General features: G+C 43.0%; 1 protein-coding gene and 1 long non-coding RNA gene across 5 annotated transcripts in view; one reads left to right on the top strand and one right to left on the bottom strand.

Moving 5' to 3' along the window:
• kcnq1.2 (potassium voltage-gated channel, KQT-like subfamily, member 1.2) overlaps positions 1 to 24,893 on the top strand; it is a 104,491-nt gene that overhangs the window by 45,753 nt on the left and 33,845 nt on the right. For all 4 annotated transcript variants that reach the window (XM_029841223.1, XM_011607613.2, XM_029841220.1 and 1 more), the window contains 4 exons: positions 21,174 to 21,249; positions 22,035 to 22,129; positions 22,748 to 22,788; positions 23,436 to 23,497. In XM_029841223.1, coding sequence (XP_029697083.1) covers positions 21,174 to 21,249; positions 22,035 to 22,129; positions 22,748 to 22,788; positions 23,436 to 23,497 — 274 coding nt within the window. The remainder of the gene's footprint in view (positions 1 to 21,173; positions 21,250 to 22,034; positions 22,130 to 22,747; positions 22,789 to 23,435; positions 23,498 to 24,893) is intronic.
• LOC115250945 (uncharacterized) lies at positions 7,260 to 13,961 on the bottom strand. Its single transcript, XR_003889462.1, has 3 exons — positions 13,701 to 13,961; positions 7,601 to 7,800; positions 7,260 to 7,329 (listed from the first exon to the last, which is right to left on the bottom strand). It is a non-coding gene; the product is annotated as an uncharacterized lncRNA (long non-coding RNA).

Genomic DNA, 24,893 nt, shown 5'->3' with positions numbered 1-24,893 from the left:
TATGCTGCAAGCCAAACAGTGTAGATGGTGTGCAAATCGTGTGTGTATACTTGTGTGTGTTATGTGCATATGTTTGGCTAGTGTTACCGGGTGGCCCGAGTGTCAGAGCGTCAGGATTGAGTTACAGGATAGAGTTATACCTGTATGTGTGTGTTTGTAAGCTGTCAGACATCTGCCTTTGTGGGGACCAAAGAAGATTAGGCCTCAAAAGTGCGGATGTTATATGGAAACAGAACAAGGTTTGCCAGTGCTGTGAATTTGGCATCCTGCAGTTCCAGAATGCATCCAAAAGTAAAGCTAAGTTAAGGGCGTCTAATTATCACTTTGTCTGCATTTTCCCTGCAGTTTTGAGCACATTGCTGGCTTAAGTTAACATGCTGATGTTTACACGATTACATGAGTAGTACATGGGAACATGGCATGAGCTGAAATCACTGTTGTTTAGCGTAAACACATTTCCTGTGTGTTTCAGGCACTTAGTCCAGAGATAGTCACAGAATTATGAATATGAATATTGACACAACTTGGCTAATTCAGGCTGCAAAAGGCTCCCAATTGCGTCAACTGAAGTTAGGAATGCGTCTTTTGTCCTCCAGGGTATTTAAAAAGACAATAAAATGAGTCTGTTTAATTTCAAACTACAAGTGGGAGGGAAAAAAATCCCACTCTTGCTAATCTCCCTCCACGAACAAAAAGGGATAGTAGGTGTTGATGGACTGTGTGTGTGTGTGTGTGTGTATGTGTATGTGTCTGTGAGAGAGAGAGATGTTTCTCTTTGATATATAATGTGAGAAAGAGCCAACAGCAAAACAAGGAAACATCTGGGTGATTAATCTTTTGGGTGGGAGGAAAACAGGGAGTTGGATAGTACCAGCCAGAATAGGCACACATTTTTTACAAGTATTCACAGACAGTTGCATGTACAAACAGCTGGAAGCCAGAGGTGGTCCTCCATGTGAATCACTTCCTATTATTGCACATCTACATTACAGTTTGATTCGCCACAATTTTGAAGTATAATGGGATCATTATGGCCAGCAGCAGGGATTCAGCTGTGGACGTTCAATAATGTAAAGTTTACGTGAGGCTTGAGCTACCTTCATGATATCCACAACATTCAGAGCAACTTAGGTTCTCAGTATTTTATTTCCACCAGCCTTTGGCACCATTTTTATCTCTGTTTCTGTCTCAAGTCTACACAAAGTTTAAACCTGTTAAAGGTTTAGATGCTTTCATTGTAAAAAGGCTCCAGATATTAATGGTTTCATCCTTTCTGTCAGCACCACAAAACAAGTTATTTTCTGTCTGGATCTTCATTTTTACTTGATATCGGATATTCTTGGGTTCTGGAGAACTGATTTGATTATTCAAGCTTTTTTTTTTTTTTCTTCTTACATCGGGATCTTTGTTACCGGGTCTGACAACAAAAACAATATCCAAATCATGAGTCACTCAAAGTAGGTCAGTACATCGGGGATTTTTGGGGATATACCCTTCCAGTCATGTGTTGAAGGATTGGATTAGTTGATTAATGCACATGCAAGCACCTTTAATGCTATGTTGCCTTTGGCAGCATTTTTGGACAAAAGCAGTTGTAGCTTCTTTAAATAAAGACTTGCATGTCCAGAGATTTCATCTTGCCAGATTATTTATTAGTTTTCCTCATAGCACGCGTGCGTCTTCATTTCTTTATAAATTTCTTCACACCTTTCTGTGAGCTATTTATTCAAAGAGAGATGGGTTATTTATAAGATGTTAATGCCCATTTTATTTAAATGTATTCCAAAGTTACGTTCACTGGAAACATCTCTGCATGCCTTCAGTTGCCTATAGGGAAAGCTTGCCACCTTTTCTCTGGAAAACACGTGCCTTTCTCTGCATGTTCACCGCATACCCTCTTATTAGACATCAGCCACTGTCACCTCTAGGTTATTCTGATATGTTACTTTGAAGAACAGATATGTGTGTTACAATGTATTTCAAGTGCAGCACAAGCTAGCATCCTTTTCACACAAATAGTAAATCTGTCCTGTTTTAGTTTGGAAACCATTCCATTTGTTCAGCATATGTTTAAATAAAGGGCCTGGGCAATAAAGTTTTATTATATTTCTTTACAATATCTGTACATGCAGGCTATTGCAACACATCTGTAGCTGTAGCGTGCAGTTGTGCAATTGACATTTTCATTCCCCCAAGGCCCAGGTTATGAATCCACGAGGCAGGACGGGGTACTACTGTTTACTTTAGCCAAACCTGACTTACTGTAACAGCGAGAGGCTGGAGAATAACAATCCATCTGAGTTGAACCTCGCACATTTTTGCTGCCTCTCGACCTGATGAGATGGACAGATAGACAAAAAACATCTGTTGGGCCGAGAATACTCGCTCTCACACGCTCGCAAACACACACGCTCGCCAGGGGCCCACCCAGGGGTCTGATCCTATCGACACTGCAGGTGTCCAGTGGTTGGCACGGACATGCACACACGCTGATCGCAGATGCCCCTGCACATGCAGAATACAGTATAAAGCCCAGTATATGCACGCTTGGCACTGCTGATATTGACACCATCTGTTAGTCAGCTTGTCATATGGCATGAGACTATTTGTCATGGAAACCACCGGTATTTTACTAAAATCCAAGTAACTTGCATTGTTAAAAATTTGGGCGTTTACTGGTTGTACTTTAATTGTAAGCTGAAAGGAGAGGCAGTGCTCCAGCCCACGTGCACCACTGTTTCTGTACTCATTATGGAAAAATGTAAAAGCATGATACTCTTTCAGGCTGTTGACAACAAAAATGCAATAAATGTGGGCAGTGAGGTCACAAACTGGACCATGCCGTTCATCTTTTGCCACAGAAATGCAGGGCTTTTAGTCAGTGTCGGTTACTCTGGAGCCATGAACTATTTTCTTCTCCTATTGTATTTAAAGTTTAAATGTAAAATCGACCTTTTATTTTCAAGTGTGAAGACTTCTTTTATTTGTCTGAGGTGGGATGTTGTCTCATAGCGGAAATGTCTTATTATCGAGTGTTAATAATAATCAACAATAATAATAGCTAAAACATTTCCCTTTAATTCTCTCCTGTAATAAGGGAGAATGTAGAGGAAACAATAAAATATTGCAGACAGCACAGGTCTTTGTAGGATTTTGCGTTTATGGGCGACATGAGGCTCCCCAGGGCCTCCCCTAATAGAAATGAGAGCCATCAAGCAATGAGAAGCAGCTGGCCAGTGTCTCCAGGTTATAAGATCTGTCTGATCCTGCTAGTCTACAGGCTCCTTCTTCCCTGGGGCCACCTTGTATACATCTCTTCGTTGCTCACTGATCACTGCTTCTCAGCATTTTACTGAGTCTTGTTAAACAATTTAGCCTTTGTACTGTCCTACAGCAAAATGCTGCACACTTGACTTTGTGTTTTAAGTGTGTCTTCCTTTTTTCTTACTTCCTTTTATGTGCTGGTCAGTATTCACACCCATACACATGCAAAGAGTCTGACCATGGTTGGCAACAAGGTTGGCAATACAGTAAACACAGCAACATACTCAACATTCTTATTGGTGATGGCAACAGGCCAGTCAAAAGTCCCAGCTCAGCCCCATTGTGCTGGGGTTTTCCACTTAAACCTAGTAGCAGAGGAGGTCCTGAGCAGCCTCATTTGACCCCTCATCCACTACCAGAAATCTCAGACGCACATTTGTTTCACCAAAACAAACGCATGCCGTCCAGATTGCACATGACGTGCGCGTGTAGTACTGAAGGCACAGGCACTGTGATGTATAGAACTACAGTTGCATATTGTAGAATATAATGGGAGCTAAAACATCTGTGCAGAGGCAGGAAGTGTAGCCAGTGGTTCTTGGCTGCCAGTTCAAACTTCTCCGGTTCATCCTGAGACCAGATTCTTCATGAATTTCCTACTGACAGACAGGCTGCCCATTCTTGGGGAGGACACATTTGTGTGTGTGTGTGTCTGTGGGTGTGTGTGTGTGTATTTATTAATATGCAATTACATAAATCAGTTTAAGTTTCCTTTCAATTACACTGTACTTCAACATCTTACTGGTTAGGTGTTAACAAATAATCACTCATAACAGTGTCTTCATCTGAATCTGACCTCGGACAATGGTCATTGTCTCTCTGTCTGTAATATTTTGACATTATAGGTTACCTGGTAATGACAGTGTTACTCAGTGATCTATGTGTAATTATAAATAGATATACTTTGGTATATTGAGTTATATAGAATTAAATATTTCTACAGTGACAGTAATATGACTGGCAATTTAATTTTGATCAATTTGTACTGGCAGCGCCACCAGTTTCACAGTGTTTTTATAGTTGCCAGCATACCGGTTACAACCAGAGCTGATGGTTGCTGCACCATTAGCTGCAATAACTCTCCCACAGCCAGTGATGTGGAAACAGTGGATGTGGACTTGAAACCGACATCCACTACTTCCCCTCCTCATTCATATACAGCTTTCTCTCCCATTCTTGTAGCGGGGAACAAAAAGCAGTCCATCCGGTCACACGCTGTGCAAAACCACCCAGTTAGGTTCGAGGGGATCGTTGCTGGCTGCAACCGTCCCCAGAATGTTATCACGGGATAATCCTCCTCTGAACAGAGACAATGACACGCAGACCCTGTCATTGTCTGATACTGGAGATCATCATTTTTCAGTGTGGCTAATGTGAGGAAAAGCTTTACTGAGCTAAGTCCGTACACACGGGAAATATCTGCACAGGCTGTGGTCCTGGAATACAGACACCTGGCGTGCCAGAGCACAAACAGGGATCTTTAAGGGTCAGATTTAGTCATACATTCCAAAATAAATTGAAGAAGGGAATAAAGAAACACTCATATATTTGATCCTTGATACCACAAGCTGATTACACACATCAATTTAGTCATTCAGATTCAGATCCAGGTCCTTTATTGTTCCACACGGGGAAATTTACAGCGCAACAACAGCAAGAGAACGCAGAGACAATTAAGATACAAATAAAATAGAATAGAATACTTCTAAACCCAGTACAAAGGGGGATAATAATGCAATAATAATGCAATCAGTGTGGCAGTGACTTCATCTAAGGTTAATGTGTGTGTCCATGTGTGTGAACTGCTAAAGATTGAACTTAAAATATAAAGAAAAACAGAACATGACACAAATATAGAAGATGTTAATACAATGATGCTGTGTTTAGAATTAAAGTGGTTTATATACTTTCAAGCAGGCTGGGCTACGTGAGGAAGGTTTAGTGCACCGCGGGCCCCGAGAATGACAGATGAAGATCCATATCATTGTACATATCAGCGGAGGTTCCCTCGGGTTTGTTGCTTTAAACAAATCCCTGCTCTTCCTACCATAGTCAGAACTCTCCCACTGCTCTGTGTGTGTGTGTTTGTGTGTGTGTGTGTGTGTGTGTGTGTGTGTGTGTGTGTGTGTGTGTGTGTGTGTGTAAGATCACGTGAGCTACCACCAAATGTCAGCCGCTGTGCGTTGTGATTCGCTGTGTTTGTGTGAGAAATCAGCCTCAGTTTAGTTCAGAGTTCAGTCGGGAGAAGCTCAAAATGAGATAATAATAATGTTTGTGTTTGATGTGGAGCTACACAACCTCTTTGTGAATTATTTGATCTCGCGTTTTTCACGACACTTCCCAATGTTTATTTTCTCCAAAGTCCCCCCCTCTTTTTTTTTTCCAAAATGCTCATCTTCTATATCAGTGTATCACAAACCAAATTGTCATGGTGTCATGGATAATTATCTTCAAACTAAACAAGCGTGGATCCTTTAGTTCCAGTCCAAATTCTGATTCCCCTGTCTTTCTCTGGGAGATTGTTCTACATGGCCCAGTGGAGCGAACCAAAGCGAAGCCACATATGTCTTACATTTGGGCATTAAAGCTGACTATTATGAGATTAAATCGGTGACTTGTGATATATTTGGTTCAGATCTCAACTCCCAGCAGCCCCAGTCACGCAGAGGGAAGGTTCTTACTGATATTGTGTTTAGGTTTTTTTGCCAACGTTTCACAATTCAAGGAAAATAAAGCAGGTTTAGGTGTTTTTACTTGAATTGGCACTCTGATATAATTGGGTAATGGGAGCTTATTATTTAAGCCCCTTAAATATTTCTAACTTTAAACATTTGTAAAAAGACTGTTTTTTTTTGTTGTGGTCGGCTGGGCTGAGGTGAACAAAAGGAGAGAAAAGAAGAGAGATGGATGAAGAGCAACATTAAGCTTAAAACACTCCTCTTATTGCTTTTCATCCGGCCAACTGGACTCGATTCAGTTGCTACAGCGTTGCTACAAAGACGGAGCAATCGTCTGCAAACCATCAACCCTTGTCAACACTTGGACCTGCTTTTAGTGTCTGTCTCACATCCCGTTAGTGTGACAAACTTAAACACATCAATTCAATTATACAATTAATGCTCAAATTGTTTTAACTGTTCATGAATTCATTTTTTCTTTTTCAACACCATAGCATAGTGCGTCTGCACGTGAACAACAAGTCCTCTTTATTTAGATTCACTTCTGTTGATCTATAACAGATGGGAACATCTTTTTTTGGATGGGGGGGTGGGAGGTTGTTTTGATGGGTGTTTTCTTTTTTTTTTGTAACTTTATCAAATTTCATTGATCAATTTCCTTGTAATGCAGATTGGCAGCGTGGCTCCACCGCACTGTCAGTTTGACGGGCGCCGATTTATTTTGAAATAATTCAGAGACCGGAGGGATCCTGGAGGGAATCCAAGTTTGAGCGAATCCAGTGACGCTCACCCAGAGGGGGTGTCTCTTAGCCACCATGGCAGTCCAGCTCCTATCCACACAATGCAAACAGAGCACATATCCTTGTTAAACAGGATGTTTTTTATAAATGTTTGATAAGCTCCATAAGCAAAGGTGAATTTGAAAAAGCAATAATGATCACCACATTCTGAAGCACTTTGAGTTGATTAATTGCCCTTTAATTGTTAATCTACACAGCTTTCCTGCACCGAAACACGACCACGCAGTCACACTGGGTCTATGGATTTCTTTCTTTCAGTTTTATATGATACAGGGCACATTTTCATTCCACTCCCAAACTTTGGGTGGGGTATTAAATGAACTGAGCACTCTTTTGCATTTTGGCACCCTGGTGAAGTAAATAGAGACGTCATGCAGGATGTAGCTGGACTCACAGTAAACAACTTATTTATGTAATTACCGACAATTAGGGCTTAATCTGTTGAACTGTTTACTTAACTTTCAGTTGTCTTGGTCTTCACTAACCACTGTTTGCCCTGGTAGGAGCTCAAACTTGACTTGCTGTGGCTGAATGCAAAAGGGAATCTGTGAGGGTATGGCTACATGGTCTCCTAGAAGGCTCACATCTTGCCAAAGAAGGCTCAAAAGGAAGAATTTTAAAGAACAAACATACAACAACATTTTAAAGAAACCAGGCCTTTTTTTCTGGACCTTTTTGTTTTATTTCTAAATGGAATTACACCCAACAAAATTGGCTAAAATTTCCTTGTAGTTCAAATTAAGCTCTATTCTTCGTCACAGCTGACCTCATATCTGCTGCATCTATTTAAATGCTCACGTTTCCATCCATTTTTTTGCAGTGCAGGTGTGTGCATGGAGCAGCAGGTGCTGTTGGCTGCCGTGCTGCGCGTTGGGGTGGGGGGTGGGGGCAATGGGGTGTTACACACATGGGAAAACCTTCTCACACATGGCACCCATAATGTTGGCCTCTGGAAAATCCATTCAAACGCTCCCACAGCCTGACGCCCACTCAGAGACCTGCACGCAAGTTACATAAATACACAGGAGACATACGTGAAGAGAAGACACATGTGGACGCAAGAAGACGCTCATTTGGTTTTCACAAGCACGTGCAAAGGCTGCACCTTTAGACATGGGTTTGTGCCGAAATCTTTATGCAAAAGCTTAACCCACTCTAAGGTGAAAACCAGACTGTCATAAATCACAAGCCAGAACAATGCATCACATTCCCCATATTGCGTTTTATGTCATGTGGATTTCATGACTAATAATAACGTTTAATCTATATCAGCTCCAACTCTCTCTTTATTTGGTAAAAATCATGAACACATATTTCTTCTCTGGTCTAATTTGCTTGATCCGGAACCTCACAATGGTAACATACAAATATTAAACTTTTCTGTCACCTCTGTAGGGGGCACTGTTCCTCTTGCTTTCCTCTTTCTGTCATCTTGTCACCCTCATTATTTTATATACCCTAGCTGTCTGTGCACTTTGTTCTGGATTTTTTTCTTTATTTGTTTTGCTTCCCTTCTGTTGGTTACTAACACAGATCACTAGTGGTCACGGTGCATGGCGCTATGTAAACAGCGTAGGTGCTCATTTCTGTGACCAGAGACCCTTCCGTTTTTATTGGCTGCAGCTCATGGTGCCTTCGAGGTCGTCGGGACGCGGGAGCATTTCTGTGACATAAGTTTGGTGGCATTGTGCCACCACCTCCTTCCATCTCACAGGCCCGGTTTCTTCTCGGAGTCTTAACATGAATCTGCTTTTCCGAGGCATCGTTGTTGACCAGACTCTTGGCTGTTGTGTCTCCCACTCAAATAAATCCCCTGCTCGTTATCACAGAGCAACAAATATTTAGGTCTCTCCTAAATCTTGGAGAAACATTCTCACGGACTCCCTGATTGGTTATGTCATCTGCAATCCTGCAGCACTAACACACAGTTTTGCTCATGAATAATTTCCCCGTAATTTTCAGTTTATTTCATGTTTTCGTGTATTTGTGCCTTGGTGGGCGGAGCCAGGCAGGTGATCACCTGGGCAGCTATAAAGGTATTCCTCTGGCACTGTTCAATCTCTTTTATTCAGGAGGTAAGATAAATATTTGCATTCCGCCTGTGGATCAGCCTCCCCCACACCTCCTCCCTGCACCGTAGGAAAAGTCCAAACGTCTCTCTTCCTGGAGAAATGGTGAGGTGTTTGCGGCCGCCAAGCTGCCATTACAACATCGGGTGATATCATGGTTTATACAAAAGAATGGAAACAAAACAGCAAGGTGGTGTGTTTGTACATGAGCATGTGTGTGTTCTCCTGGCGCGTCAGGTGTATTTGACAGTCGAGGGGAAGACGGTCACTTCCCTCTTTTACTTTGATGTCGAGACTCATTTCCTGTCGTTGCTGTTAAAATGACCATGGAAGGGAAAAAACATGTTCTTTAAAATGGCCTGCCTTTGTTTTGGCTCCTTATATGCCAGCTGGGTGAGCTTTAAACTCATCAAATTCAGAGAGACTTCCAAGCTTGACTCATGTTTTTCCAGGTTTTACTTTACTGTGACTGGCGTAACCTCAAAAAACATGTTGGAGACACGGCTCTCCTCTCCAGGAAGAGCGACTACCATAACTTGGCGACTACCATAACTCACGTCGAGGACAAGAATTTAAATGGGCACCAGTGATTATGTCCGAACATTTGGTGATTGTTTCTAGAGGAAATAATCCTTTAACAGTAGGATGCTCTCTCTTGTCTGCTTTATTTACTTCTTTTCAGAAGCAATTAAGGTCACTTAATTAAACCAATAGAACATAGACAGCATAGCGATGGCACTAAATCTGGGACGTTTCTTACAGACAAATTATAGAAGATTAATCATTCTCTTGGAATGGAAAAGGCAATTAACCAGGAAAGACCTGTTTTTAATTTGTCAAGGAAATGAATTAAAATTATTCTCTGCCAGGTGGTACAGGAAACATTACTCATGCAGCAGATTACTCCAGATTAAAACACGGAATCATGCCATCACGTTATGCAGAGTAGATACAGTTACTGTTTCCTGAGAGCTTTCACTTACTCATAAATACCACATATGTTAAAGTACACCACTCCGCTAACGCTGGAAAAAAAAAAGAGAAAACACTCGAGGGCATTAGGTGTCTCATGGGTGGAAAATATCCAACAGGCGTGTGCGGGTAGCACAACACGACTTCTCTTTATGGTCCCGCCCTTTGTTGAACAGATGGTGTGAGTTTATTCTCGTCTTTTGCTTATTCTGGACTATAATACATTGTCATTATCAGAGGCTGTGACAGGACATATGCAGCAAAATGCAGAGCAGCTTTGTCTGCATGTTAATGTCGCACACACGTGTAATTGTGCTTTAAAGAATACTCTCTGTGCCTACATTTTAGTGTACAACTAGCACATGTGCACAAGCTGTAATAATGCTGTACATAAATGGAAGCACATCTTAGTGTGCACCATTATATGTTAAAGAAGTGTGCGTGCGTGTGTGTGTGTGTGCTTGCGAGGGAATCAGCACACCTGTAGGTGGGTGTTCATTACAGCAGGCCTGAGTGATGGCTTGGCCTAAGAGAGACCCTTGTTCATTGTCATCTCCCCTCACTTAATTAGCCCTCACTCATAGGTCAGTGGAGAGCACTGAAGGCTCCCTTGTGTGTTTGTGCACACACACGCGCACACACACAGACACGCATACACACGCTCACACACATATGTTAAGAATTGAACACTATGCTTGATATACTGCCAGGGGATGCACAAGATATTTATATACACACACACACGCACGCACGCACGCACGCACACACACACACACACACACACACTCTCTCTCTCTCTGTATCTACACTTTCTAAATATCACCAAAGCACCTGTGCATCATTTTAGGAGAGATTAGCCTGGCACAGGCTGGCTCTTGAAATTACACCTCAGTAGTTGTTCTGAAACCAAATGGCTACGGTTTCCAGCTATATCAGGTACTTTTACTCCAGGAGATTAGAACTAGACCCATTACTGGAAACCATGTAAGCGGGGCTAATTTTTTTGTGCAGAACTAAGCTCCAATGAAAAAAAAAAAAAAATAGAGAATACTCAGTACTCTATGTTGTATACTTTACATTACTCCTACATTTTTTTTATATTATATGCATGAGTAATGGTTGCCATTTTACTAAAATCTATACATTCATTACAGTTAATGTGACCTATGTTGGACATTTTTGCAGTGTGGATGTCTGTGCAACACGGATGTGTGTGCCTGAGATAAGCTGCTTATTACATTACTTTGCTGTATCTCACCTTGAACCCAAATCCACTTGGCCTCCAGTGAGCAAGAGAGGGGGGAGAAAAGAGTGTGAGCATGAAATCAGAGTAGAGGGGTGTAGGATTTTTTTTTTAGAGGGAGCTGGTCAACAAAAAAACTATTTAGCTTAAACTGTGGATCGAATCCTACAGAGATATGATATGATATATGTTCAGACAGCAAATAACAGCATATTTTCCCGATGTTGCAAAATTCCATGCAAACTAAATGAAAGAGGGGTTTTCTTTCTTAATTTGCTGTGGGTGGGTGGTGTGTGGGGGCCCTCCTCTAGCTGCTTTTCTGTCTTTTAAACTTCTCAGGCAAACGTCCAGCTTGTAACGTGAAAATGTTGCTGGCTGGCAGGGACTTGATTAAGTCTGTGCACGTGTCTTTGCAGAGAGGAGACCCCAGGCTTATTCGCCCCTACCCCTGACACTTCTTCTCCCCAGCTCTTTCTTTTCTCTTCCTTTCCCCTCCTTTTTTTCCCCCTATTTTCGCTCTGTCCTTGCACTTCTGCCGCTCCTTCTCTCTGCTCTCGGACTAAAGGGAATAAAGGCAGCTTTCCCCCCCTCTCTGTCTTTTTACTTTTAAAAATACATCTTATTTTTTTCATCAGTGTTTTTTCATCCCTCTTGTGCTGCTCCCTCCTTGTGTGTAATTGACTTTTCTTTTGTTTGTCAAGCCTGTCTTTCACCCGCTTTATCTCGCACTCTTTCTCCAACTGCCCTTTCTCCCGCTCTCTCCCTTTTCTTGGATCACTGCCCTCCTCCCCTTTCTTTTTTTTCTTATGTGCATGTGTTCAAGGCTGTCTTTTTGGGAGTGTGTGTATCCTTATCTGTGTGACAAGTATTGAATATACATATGCACTTTTGTGTGCGAGGTGGTGTTTCCCATACTGCAGGAACCTCTGCTGACTCCCCGCCGCCACACCTCCTACACGGCAAAGACTTATAATTTTAACTGGCGTCAGACTGATGACAACAACATCAGCCTACAGGTAGAGGCTGCTGCAATTTAAAACTGATTTTCTATTAAGGATCAGACGTGAAAATCAGACTTTGCTCTTTATTCTACTTAAAAAGTTCAGCTTTTCAAGCAGATTTGAATCAGCCACAAGTTCATCACGTGAACTTTGGGTTAGCGGTGCCTCTTCTTTAGGGCAAACGCTTGCCTTGATTTTCATTTAAAAGATGAATCCAACATTTAATATTATTGGTGATATATAGCTGGAGATGTGCGAGACACAATCACGTCTTAACCTGCCACTGAAGCGCCAAAAACTAATGTTAATACAACATCAGCGATTGTACATTTTAAAGTATTTATTAGTTTTCCCCTTAAGTCTCATGTAAACAGGCCTTTGTGTCGTCCTCAGAGAGCCTTTGCTGCTGTCACACGCACCCTCTCTGCTACATGCAAACAAACACGCCCACATTTCAGATGAAAGCCTCAAGTGCACACAATTAATAATCCCTGCGATTTAAGCAACGGCAGCTACTTCGGCGGTGACTCGGCGTGCCTAACGTGGCTGCTGCAGGAGATACGGGGACTTCCATCCCCATCCATCACATGCTGTCATTATCCGAGTGCGCTAAATGATTCTATTAGCGCGTTTCGCTGGACCCTCAATGCTCCCACTGTTCCCACCTCCACAATGTGGTTCCAGTGATCTAACCCATGCATTGATAATTTGCCCTGAAAAAATTGGCCAGAGACAAACATCCAATTATGGCTTTGTACCCAGTTCCCAGCGCCTTGTTTCAAATGACTGCTTTCATAACCGAGCACTTTGAAAACCAAATGACTCTGGCACGTCCTCATTATTATATTCTGCTTCTTATTTGTTTTTTTCTTGTCCTCCGCTTCAGTTGTTTGCCATCCCTCCTTCTTTCTCGGCTGGTCTCTTTGTTCTTACCTAGGTCGATAGCGGCGTTAGCTGAAGCATGTTGACAGGAATCAGCTGATCTTAAGATAGTTTAGGATTACAACAAATAAGCTGCTTTTGAACTTCAGTCTGCCATTTAATGCTCCTGTTGCAGAGCCAGCACATCTGTTTTTCCTGTCTGAAAGAATCAGGCTTGGAAATCTTTTTTTTTTTTTAACCTAATACCATGTGATGCTGACTGTGTTATTATATCAGTTATTATGGTACGGTATTATATATCACATCACTTATAATTAAGCATTGAGTTTGTTCTTTAACTGAGACCTTTTCGGCATCTTGATTTTGATTACCCTGTGAAATCCTGGTGTAATATTCAATGTTGGCCTGATGTTTGGATTTAATTTTACCATCTAGGCTTTTACACTGGGCAGCGATTAGTCCGTTATTTAGATGTTGGCAGCCCTATTTTACCATGGTAAGGCTTTTATTAGTCAAGATCAGCAGATTTGAACGCTCACTGGTGGAGAACTTGGAAAACTAGCATGCACACCACTTGCATTGATTTGAAATACATACATTTGTGTTGCTAAACAGTATGGAAATGTGTTCAACTTGGAAAAAACAAATCTATCTTATCTTGTGGTATTTTTATCACAATAGTCAGACCTATAATTTCCCCTTAGAACCCACTTTCTCACCTCTAAACTCACCAGAGAGCAGGAGGAAGGTCGGTTTGTCCAATCGTAGATGTCGTTGCACCCACTGCGTCCCCTGCTCGTCTTTCACCTCGTCCTGGGCCCGTGAACTTTCAGTGTACAGTCATCCGATCCCACCATAGCAGCAAACAAGGAGCAGGCTGCTTACACACTCAGCGAGGTGGGATCGCAGCCTTTACTCAGCCGCTTAAAATTCAACAATGAACCACACTGTACGTCTTATGCGCTATGGGGATGAACAACTAAAGACACAGGCACACGTTTGTTCCTGTCATGTGACACTACAGAGTTATCCAACCTAAGCTCGACCCTCCTTTTTATTTTGCTGAAGTAGCTACTTTGTGATGACTGTTTTTGTCCGTCTGTGTGGGTGTTGGGGACTGACGCTATCAGTAAATAATGAAAGAACAGGGAATTTGCTGTATTTTCTATCCCTTTATTACTCGGATGCACCTGCATCTAAATGCATATGCAACAAGCCAAGTAGGAGCGTTTTGTAAATTTCAGAGGCAGAGGCAGCAGCCGGCAACAAAAAACCAAAACTACACTCAGCTTTCTATTGTCTTTGGCCTACCTTCCTTATTTTGTTGTCCTGCCTAAGAGAGAAGACTTGTGTCTTGTGTAATTTCGCATTTTCAAATAAATCACGTTTCACAAACGTCAGTTCTTTATCAAAGCTCAAATAACCATTTCTGTGATGTAACTTGAGTTTCCGTTTTGAGTCTGCACTCTGGTAGTAAATTATGGCTGCATGTTTGGATAAGTTGAAACTCAACATTAAAAAAAGTACAATCTGTAAAACGTAAAAACCCAAGTGGAAGTGGCTGTAGAAGTCCTCCGCTTAAGTACGAGTGCCTGCCTGTCTGTCTGCTCTTGTGTTTGGACTGCTGGAGTAATTACTATCCAGGCATGGACAGACCTGGAGACAGACTTAATGTGCTAATTGTATGGTGGACTTGGAACGGAAGCTAGTAAAGCGAGTCTGCAAAGACATTCTCAGCCTCATCTGCTGCCATAAATCCCTCAAGTCCACCCCAAGTCAATACTGTTGCTATTGCTAGGTCCAATAGCTGCCCTTCTTCCTCTTCCTTTCTTGCCTTATGTTACATCTATATTTCTGTCTTCTTTGTGTAGACAATAAATAAAACAGCAATTGACAGCAATCTGAGCAATTTACTGGACATCAAGTTTATTACTTTATCTCGTATCTTTTATTACTGTGCAAATAAATCATAACCAAAACAAAGGAAAGCTCAACCGAGAATGCCGGAGGTGTTCATTAGCCAGTCTGTTTCCTCCTGCTGTACTAAGTGCTCTTCTCTTAAACTCTGCATTTGTGAACGTATGGTGTGTGAATGTTATTTACGCTTAACATAACCAGATCAAATGAGCACAAAGAAGGAATGACCCAAGCTCTGTTCCAGACATTCCAGAGTGAAAATACACTGCAGCGATTGATGGAAAGGATTTGTCTTCTTCTACCTCCATCTTTCTGGAAAACGCAAATGCACACACAGAAATCGCCACTGGAGGCCAAGCAGGACTCAATTGAAAAGCAAGAACAAAGAAGCTGACCACTGTAGAAAAGCCTAATTAAACAGCAGTCTTTAATGTCGGTCAACCCCGCCACCCCAACCCCCACCGCAGCCCCAACTGCAAATGAATGAAGGAATAATGCTCTTTTGAGAAAGAGCATGGTTTTATTGTCTAAACCAATTGGCTTATGTAGGGGTAGCCCCTTAGCTAAGAAGGCCCACTGGTCACCCTCCACGTCTTCCATTCTTTAGCCTTCGCTGGCTCTCTTTTCTTCCTCGCTCACCCTTCTCGTGTTCTTTTTGGTTCTCCTGCTGAGCCCAAAGTCTGGGTTTAGCTGGGCTGAACATGGGCATGTCTGTGACCATTACGTCCAATAAGGCTTTTGGCACAGAGGGGCTAATTGTCACTGGATGCACTCACTCACTCACTCACCCACACACATACACACAAGCGCAAACTTCCACAGAATGAACTGTGTGTTGAACAGTGACGAGGCTCACGTGCTTGGATTTTCAGAGTGCTACGGAAGAATAAAAGGGCCACTTTAATCTGAAGATGACGGATGTAGCTGGGGTAAGAGCTAGAGTGCTTGAGCTCCGTGGCCTGGGTGCCAGGGGTCGGCCTACAAATATGATTTGGGGAAAAATGTTAAGGCCTCTGTGTGCAAACACTCCCACTACCCCCTCAACCTCACCCAACCCTTACCCCCCCCACCGAAGTCTCTACGCCCCACCCGAGCTAGGGGACCCTCCAACTGGCAGCAATAAATAGATTCTTTCTCTAACATTCCTAATCCTGCTAAACAGCAACAAATCCTATTAGGCCATGAATTATAAATCCGTCTTCAGCGCCTCTCCCCCTCTTTGCTGAAACCCGGTTGCCCTCCTTCCTTCATAACCTTCATGTGTGTACATTCACAGCCACACGGGCTCAAAAGGCCTCTGTCATGCTGTTCGGGACAGAGGGGAAGATTCATTGTTCTCCAATGGTGCATTCATCAGATACACCAATGTTCCCAATCTGGACCAGTATGCTTTTCTGTATATGGTATTTTTGATTGCACACTCCTCAGTGTCCATCAAATAATAAAAGGCAATATTTCGCCTAAAAGTATAACACAAGCTAATCTTTTCTTTTTTTTTACAAAGAAGAGCAATTTAAAACAATAAAACCTCCTCATAAATGCTTTAAAAAAAAATGAACCTGCATGCTTAAATAGCTGAGATACCATCTTAAAAATGTCCAAGAGTGCAATGAGGTGACATGCAGGGGTGTCATTTACACCAAACCTGCCAAACTCTCTAATTAGTCAGACTCTGAAGAAAAGAGTGACTGCTTCTCTTGAGGCAACACCTCTGGCGTGGAACATGAAACCGTGGAGCCAAATTTAACTTCCAGGAAAGATACGGCCTGAAATCAGTATTCAGAATTATATCTTTAGTTGAAATCAGAACCAGCAGAGTTCCTCATTGAGTAATCTAATCTTAATATCTGCTTTCGAAGTGTTTTTCTCAACCAGTCATTTCACATGTTCTCAGCCATCATAACAAGAAGCCTCCTTGCCCACTGTGGCCGCTGGAGCCAAGTCAGAGAGGGGTCATCAGTCATAAGTTTTCCCATTCCTCTTTAATCTTCTCTCCCCTCCTTCATGTTCTTCTCAAGTAACGAGAGGTTATGAGATTTGACGCTATTACCGCTGAACAGGGGCGCCGGAGGAGAGGAGTTCTTTTCATTGATGGGATTCCTTCAGCTGCTTAATCTTTGGAAGCTTTCAATTCATGCACCATTTAAGTATGTGTGTGTCAGTGTGTATGTGTGTGTGTGTGTGTGTGTGTGTGTGTGTGTGTGTGTGTGTGTGTGTGTGTGTTTGACATATGGCCATAGAGGGATACTTCACAAAATAATGTAATATCTGCCATCTATCCTAAATATGCCACGTCAATGTCCACCCTGAGCAGATCCTACCAGAGAGGAACTTCCTGTACAAAATCTATTCTGGGATAATTTGCTGACGGACTCCTCTCTTTGAAAAATGATAAACACAATAAAAATGCACAAACAGGAAACCAGCTGCTCTTTCATTATAGACAAATAAAAACCATTCATAGTCTGTGGCTGACAAGCGTAGCAACTCTTGCAAATGGAACTGCATGACATAATGAAGCTGCAGTGGAAACATCATTTAGCTCGTGGAAATTAGGGATAAGATAATTGCTAGCGTAGAGACGAGACTTCTTCTCTCTCTCCTGTGGCCACACACATCAAACACGGTGGGCTCTCCCTGTTTTCTCTTTGTCATCAGCTCTTAATGGGCGCCGTGCTTTGATGTGGCTCACTTGTTGCTTTTGTCTCCTGCACGTCTTGATCAGAGTCCATTGATCTGGCGGGGACATGAAAACAACTTCAGCAGACAAACAGGAAGGAGGGAAATTGTTGTTCCAGAAGTCATAGTGGCCCAGCTGCATCTCGCTTCACGTGATGTGAGGGAAAAACTCTGTGGTCGCCACTTTCTGCCGATGATCTGGAGTTCGTTAGCGAGTTTCTGATAATGGAAAAAGTATGAAGTATATTAATAACATAAACCAGTTTCTCCAGCACCATATGTCTTGATATCAAGTTACTTATCAGAGATCTTTTAGCCCTGATGTGAGCTCACTCGCAGAATGACTGAGAATGGTTTGTGTGTCTTTTTACTGGCAAACCTATGTCAGAAAAGCCACAAGGGAGCATTTCTTGAATCATTGGCGATCATTTAAAAGCATTGAAATACATTCAAGTCGCGGGTGAAATCCGAGCTTGGTGACTCAGGAAGTCAGATCGTCTGCGCGTATGAAAAATAAACCAAAAAGGGGGAAGCAGAGAGTGTAGCGGAGGAAGTGGTATCGGGGCATCGAGTGTTTAAAGGGCAGCAAAGATGGACCTCCAGTTTATGTGTCAGCCAGGGTGCAGCGTCGCGGAATGAGCCCTTTTAATTCTTAACCGCGGTGCCCTCGGGAATGCCGTCACTTTTAGATAAAACACGCTCAAAAGAATGTGGTCATCTTATCCTTCCAAGATATGATAAAAAGCATGCCTGTTTCGGAGGAGAACTGAAGAAGAGCCCGTCTCTTTGATGGACCAAAGCACTAGTCATAAACCTTATCTCAGTCTCACAGATGCGAGCGTAGGGACACACACACACACACCCACACACACACACAAAGACTACACGAACAGGCCCTGCCTATAAGGTATTGATGTCGAAGGCCTCTTTCTCCTCACTGATGCTTCCTTTATTACTGTGCTCCATGGAAGGACAGAATCTTTGACAGTCTCCTGCCAGCTAGCTGTAGGGGGTGTAGGGACAAGAAAGCTGCCATTGAAAACACTGCTGTGACTTTAAAGATGCAAAAAAGAAAAGTGTTGCCCTTTTTTATTGACTCCAGCAATAGCAAAAATGTCTTGCTGCCTCCTTTTCCTCTGTAGAGCAGCGGCAGTGTGACTGCTAAAGGCAAAACCTTCTGAATAAAAACAGAAAAACACACAGATATCTCTGCAGAGAGTGAATCATACTGTGCAGGACAATGAAAAATATATTAAAGTCTTTGTAGGTGCTGTCTGAGCTCTGATGACTCAAGAGGAGTCGCCAGGATACAGTGTTTGTCGAATCGTCTGACCAGATGAAAAATAAACACCAGGAAGGAAAAAAGGACGGAGGAGAGGCAGACGGGGATGAGTAGGAAGCCGAGACAGAGATAGTAAGTGTTTGAGAGGCGGCATTAGCAATGGGACGTGGGTATTGCATTCCTTCACAGTGACAAATAGTGAATGGAATGTTTTTTATCGCACTTAAGAACGAAGGTGGCACAATCGAACTTCAGATCTTTTGCTTCCTTCAAGACCAAGGAAGTTGGTCTTTTGGTGTGGTATGTGGTATCTTCCCACAGTGCCAAATACACTTGCCCTTTTTTTTCCTGTATAGTATTGTGTGTGCATTTCCTCCTATAGCTCGGGCAGGGGTTGCACGCAGGGCGACAGGCCTTTGATGTTCAAGTTTTATGGTCCCGTGTCAACGCATTGTCTATTAAGTCCTTTTGTTGTCCCTCAGCCTGATTAAGACATAACAGTGACTTGTCGACTGAACAAAAAGCCTTGTTTTGGGAGGGGCAGGGCATGGCTGCTGTTTTCAAGCGTGTCAAAGCGGCGTGTTTACGTGTTTGCTTGTTGGCGTGTCTCCTTTGACAGGGCTGGAGTTTAATAGGGCATTACCCGGGTAGACTTTTGCATTATGGTGCAAACACAATGTCGTAATTTTGCACCAGATGCAATTAAAGACCTGTTGGGCTGCAGTCTGTAAATCCATGAGAATCTGGTTAAAGACACCCTGAACACTGATCAACAAGTATAAAAGCACAGTAAGGGGTTGGTGGGTGCTATGCTGCTAGCTTGAGAAAGCTAAGTTCTCATTATCACGTATCTTGTGCTTATTTAGGCTCACCTTTAGAATCATGTTGCTATATGGACTCCTGGAATCTTCGTTTAACCTCGCTTACGTACACATTTCCATCCACGTCATTGCTGTTGTTAGTCAGCTGAAGATGCTTTTGTATTTACTTCTCGTAAAAACGATCCGTCACAGTTTATGCTAAAGCACACTGCAAAGAGACATTCAGTCCAAAGCCACTGGAAAACAGGATGCTGCAGAGAGTGGGTCTTTATAATACACAAGTACTCCGTTAAGTGAGGAGTGATGACCATGCTAAAAAAAAATAATCACAGCAAAATCTGGGAAAAAGACTGAGGACAAACTGATAAAGAAGGCAGCACACAGACTGTAAATATACAAGGAAAGTAAACGAGAGCAGGACATGCAGTCACCCTGGAGACAAAAGTGGAAAACAAGGAGCCTCCAATAACACAGAACCAGAAACTGTGATACTAGATGACAATAATTACTTTCTGCTCTAAATACACAATGACGCAGACAGGCACTGTGCACGACTCATGCTCGTCTGGCCTTCAGTGTGGGCTTTAATGAACAACAGGGTTTCAGGACAAAGAGCAATAAAAAACAAATTCCCGTGCAGCAAGCGAATTCTGGGACTTGGAGCTAGATTAATGCGAGGCATCGCGGAGGTTTCTCAATCAAAACAGTGAAAACAAAAGGCTACTGTCGTTTATTGATATTGTAACTAGCGTGGGATCGCGAGAGACGTTGTGTTTATTGATAATAGGCACCACCGCAGGAGAAACTCTTCATCTCATGACTCAAGCAAACCATAGAACAATAGAATATCAGCAGCTTTCCTTTCCCCCTGCCCCCCATTTGAAAATATGTTTATCTACGGGCACACATATTTAAGCCCTTCAAACCAGCCTGACCACGTTTTAATATGATCATCAACTCCCAAACGTGACATGCCGCTGTCGCACATGAAGTGTCCAAAGACCTGCTTTGGCTTTTTCTGACAAATAAATCAGACAAGCGCCACTGCTTGACACATGGAGCGACTCCCTGTCGAAACAAACACGAGTGCATGCCATGCACTCACTCTGGTATGCAAACAAGAGGTTGTGTGTGTTGTTTGTGTCCGCTGGTTTTTGCTTCGGTGCTCAGCTCCGTGTCAGCCGAGTTTTACTCGTGTTTACACAGATGTGCCGCTTTGAGCTGACGGATGTGTTTTTGGGACTACTAAGAAGGCCAGACTTGATTTTCTTTTTTCTTTGTGTGCCAGTTCACTTCCCAGTTACAGTTTTTGAATCCTCTCCTGCGCTAAGCAATAGAAGCATTCAGTTGTTTTACAAATGTCAGATACTTTTACTCTGGTTTTTAATGTGTTTTGGTGCCTTTGATTCATTTGAACAGCTTTAGATCAAATGTGTGTTTCGGTGCAAACATGCATGATCTAAGGCATGATCAGTTTTTTAAGCAAGTGCCCCCTTCTGTCACAGGTTGTCCCACGCCCAGAGATCGGCTGTAAAGGTCCTTCGCAGGATGCAGTACTTTGTGGCCAGGCGGAAGTTTCAGGTAATATATATAAAAAACAAGAAAAGATCAGTTCCGCGGGGGAGGAAAAGCAACTGAGAGCAATAGTGACAGATTTAGGGCAAGAAAAGACCAGGATTGTGCAGCAAAATAAAGAGGGGCGAAATGCAGCTTCTCTGCATGTGTCAGTGCCTGAAACCCACACCTGCTTTGTGTTGACTGCAGTTTGAGCGCTGCACTATGGGAAATCAGCAGATATGCCTCTGGGGCTACATTAGGAATCCTGTCGCTGTACAGTGCACACTCAGACAGACAGCAGGATATGACCTCACGTGACACCAAAGTCAACAGAATTATGTAATCTGATTTTTATTCAGTTTTCAATGTTCCAGTTAAAAAAACACAACCATGTTTAAGATCCTTAGCCTACCGTCTTTGTACTACATGATATTGTCGAATGGTTTCTATATTCCTACCATTTCCATGACTTTTATGTGTTTTCAATTATGAGCTAAAAAGCTACACACCCTGGAAACCCTAAAGAGTTCACTGGGTTCTCGCTGATGCTACTTGTCTCCACGTCACACTAAACAAAGGTTGTGAAAAGGCCTTAACACGATTGCTTTCTACATGCCCATGCACTTGTCCACGCGCGTGCATGCACGCACACACACACACACACATACACACACACAGGCATGAGTTAAGGACAATGAACCCTTCACACCCAAGGGGGTTGGGGATGTTTTTCGGGGACCAAATAACAGGCTATGCTTGACAATAGCTTTTGTGTTCTTGTGTGTGTGTGTGTGTGCATCAATTCACAGCAAGCCCGGAAGCCTTATGATGTTCGAGACGTGATCGAGCAGTATTCCCAGGGTCACCTCAACATGATGGTCCGCATCAAGGAGCTCCAAAGACGGTGACGTCTGATTATTGTTTTATTGTCTTTCTTGCCGCTCCCACCTGATTTCCCACATATCTGAGACCAACGTATCGCATATCGTCCCGTGACGACCTCACGAGAGTAAACAGATCCCATCTCATTTCAAAATGAAACGGCTCCATTTGGCAAGTGTGACATTAAGTAGTACAGGCTGGTGTGCAGCTGATGGGCTCCGTGGGGACGTCAGGAAGAGAGATGTCTCCATTACAGATGACCGTATTCATGCTTCAGTCATTTTCTGCTTCCTAACAATTACTGTCAGGCGGATTATGCTCTTCCTCATCCCCCTTCTCCTCCGCCTCCAAATCATTTTCACTGTTCTTCCGAGTGATCGGCACCTCATTGTCCTCCTCTTTGTTACACTTGTTGGACTTTGTTATCATACCCTTTTGTGCACTTCCTGCTTTTTAAGTATTTTCCCGAAATCAACCGTGAAGCAAATCATGTTGCTAATGTGCTTCATCAAGCCAACGGTGCTATAACTTAGTTGACTATTAATAAGCATTTAAAAATAGCCCCTGAACTCACTTTTTCCTCTGCCCTGCAGCATTTTTAATGTCCTCACACCTCTTTCTCCTGTCTGTGTCCCTCCAGACTGGACGGCACGCTGGGGAAGCCAGGAATGTTTCTTCCAGGTACCAACACAACAGTCTGCATCTGATAGACATCTGTCACTGCTCATTCCACCTCTGTGTTTATACCTCACACATATACAAGCCTTGCCAGACTAAATATGAGGGGAAGAGGTGTCTTTTATGTGTGGACACATGTCTCCGTTTGGACACGTGAATGTTTGCACACGTGGGGATTGGTGCTAAAGGTGCAGGTATGGACCAGCGAAAGTTGACGCTGATGATGTTCTAGGCCAAGGAAGACGCTGGGACTATTATACTGTACTAAGATACTATGAGAAATCCATTCTGACAGCTTTTATTAAGAGGTTTTATGAAATTTTAATAATTATTTACTGTAATTGCCATTCAGCATGTAAACAAACTTTACGGCCCATTCTCACTGCACCCCACACCACCCTCCTTTCCGTCCACCCGTTTTCCCAGGTGCCTTATAAACATCTTTTGGCTGACCCTCGCTGCTAACACGGTTAACCATTTAGTTAAGAAAACAGCTGAAGAGTCTTTGAACAGCAAAACGGTTTTCCAGACTTTCCATGGCGATACGCACATTTGCTTTCAGCCTGTACAGGTGTACACAAGCATGTAACTTTTTTTTTTTACTGTATATTACAATTTCTTTGCTATTCTTGTGCCATCTCCTTTGGCAGGTAAAGGGGAAGATAAAGAATACCCAACGATTGGTGCACGAATGATCAGGCTAGAAGATAAGGTAGGCGCTCTACTGGTGCTCAGTCTGTGTCTGTTGTGTCTGCAAGTGATTAGATCAGCTTAGAAGGTTGCTATCACGGGTATGACTGCATAACTGGGTGTTTTTGCCTGACCGGTGAGGGCGCGTGTTGGAATCTTTCGATATGATCGTGTTTTGACTCGCCTGCTGTGACCAGTATGGAGCGTGCAGCCACACTCTGTCAGCCATATCCGCATCTGTTTTGTGCCGCAGTTAGTTTGTCCCCTTTTTCAAAGCCGGGCATGTGCAGGGCAGCAGACTTTCCGTGCCACGCTGTCCTCTTTCCTGTTAACCTATGTAATTCAGTCGTGACAGTGTTTATGTTTCCATCAGGGAGTTTTAGAGTAGCTGTGTGGCGCTAAAGAGAAACATATTTATGCAGTAGGAGGGTGTAACTATGGACGCCATATCCAGGAAGAGCAGTCAAACCCTGTGCCAGCATGAAAGCAGCCCTGATGCCACCTTGATGCCAAGATAGACACGGCATGGAAATTTGCCGTACCAGTTGAACGAGTCTGTAAATATGACCAATTTCCTGTCTGTCGCTCCCCGTGTGTTTCCACGCACAGATTATAGGACGTGAAACCTGTTTGTTATTGCTGGTTTGTGGCTACATCTGTTGTTTGTTTGTCTAAGTGGTGACCTCACCAGAAATTATTTTTGTGGATTCCAGAATGTGTTCCCGTGTTGTGTTATTTTGTGTGTGTTGTTTCTTTTACCGGTGAGATTGGCGTTTAAATTTAAAGGCTAACCTTCAAGTGAGTTCAGAGCCACCTCGGACTGCGAACGAAAACAGCTTCGTGGCAGAAGGGTGCGCTCTGTTCCAGTCAGCTCAGGGTTTCCCTCACTTTGCCTGGAGATACACCATTACGTTTCTGTTCTCTCATCACCGTCGGTATTCTCTAACGCTCGCACGTGTTTGCCGGGGAGAAATGATCTTGAACCGATGGCCGCTGAAAACCATCCCTCAGTGATTGCGTCGCGCCTCATTTGCTCCAGATCATGTTATGATCTCAGTCTTCTGATTGGAAACATAACCCTCTACTTAGTGGCGACTGTGATTGTCTCTTTTTTTTTTTTAGTCTTTGGCTTGCTAATGGAGATCGGTGTAAATCTACGAATGCAATCTTTAATTCTCCTCTAAACATCGTGGACCTGCACCTACTATCACAGTCGTAATAAGTATTTTTAACATCTGTTGCAACCTCCCTCTTCCACTGTCTCATTTCATTCAAGCAAAATTGTTATTTGGATGGTTCTGACTTGGCACAGCTGCTGCAGGAAAATTGGGGCCTGCTTTTTCCCCTCAGGGAGCAGGTGGATGAACCTGTTGACTTCTGTTGCTGGGTACATTCCCCGGTCCTTCTCCACATGGACT

The sequence above is a fragment of the Takifugu rubripes genome, chromosome 9 (assembly GCF_901000725.2).
Source record: "Takifugu rubripes chromosome 9, fTakRub1.2, whole genome shotgun sequence".
NCBI classification, from domain to species: Eukaryota; Metazoa; Chordata; class Actinopteri; order Tetraodontiformes; family Tetraodontidae; genus Takifugu; species Takifugu rubripes.
The sequence above is the reverse complement of the archived record's forward strand: the minus strand, read 5'-3'. Positions and strand labels throughout refer to the sequence as shown.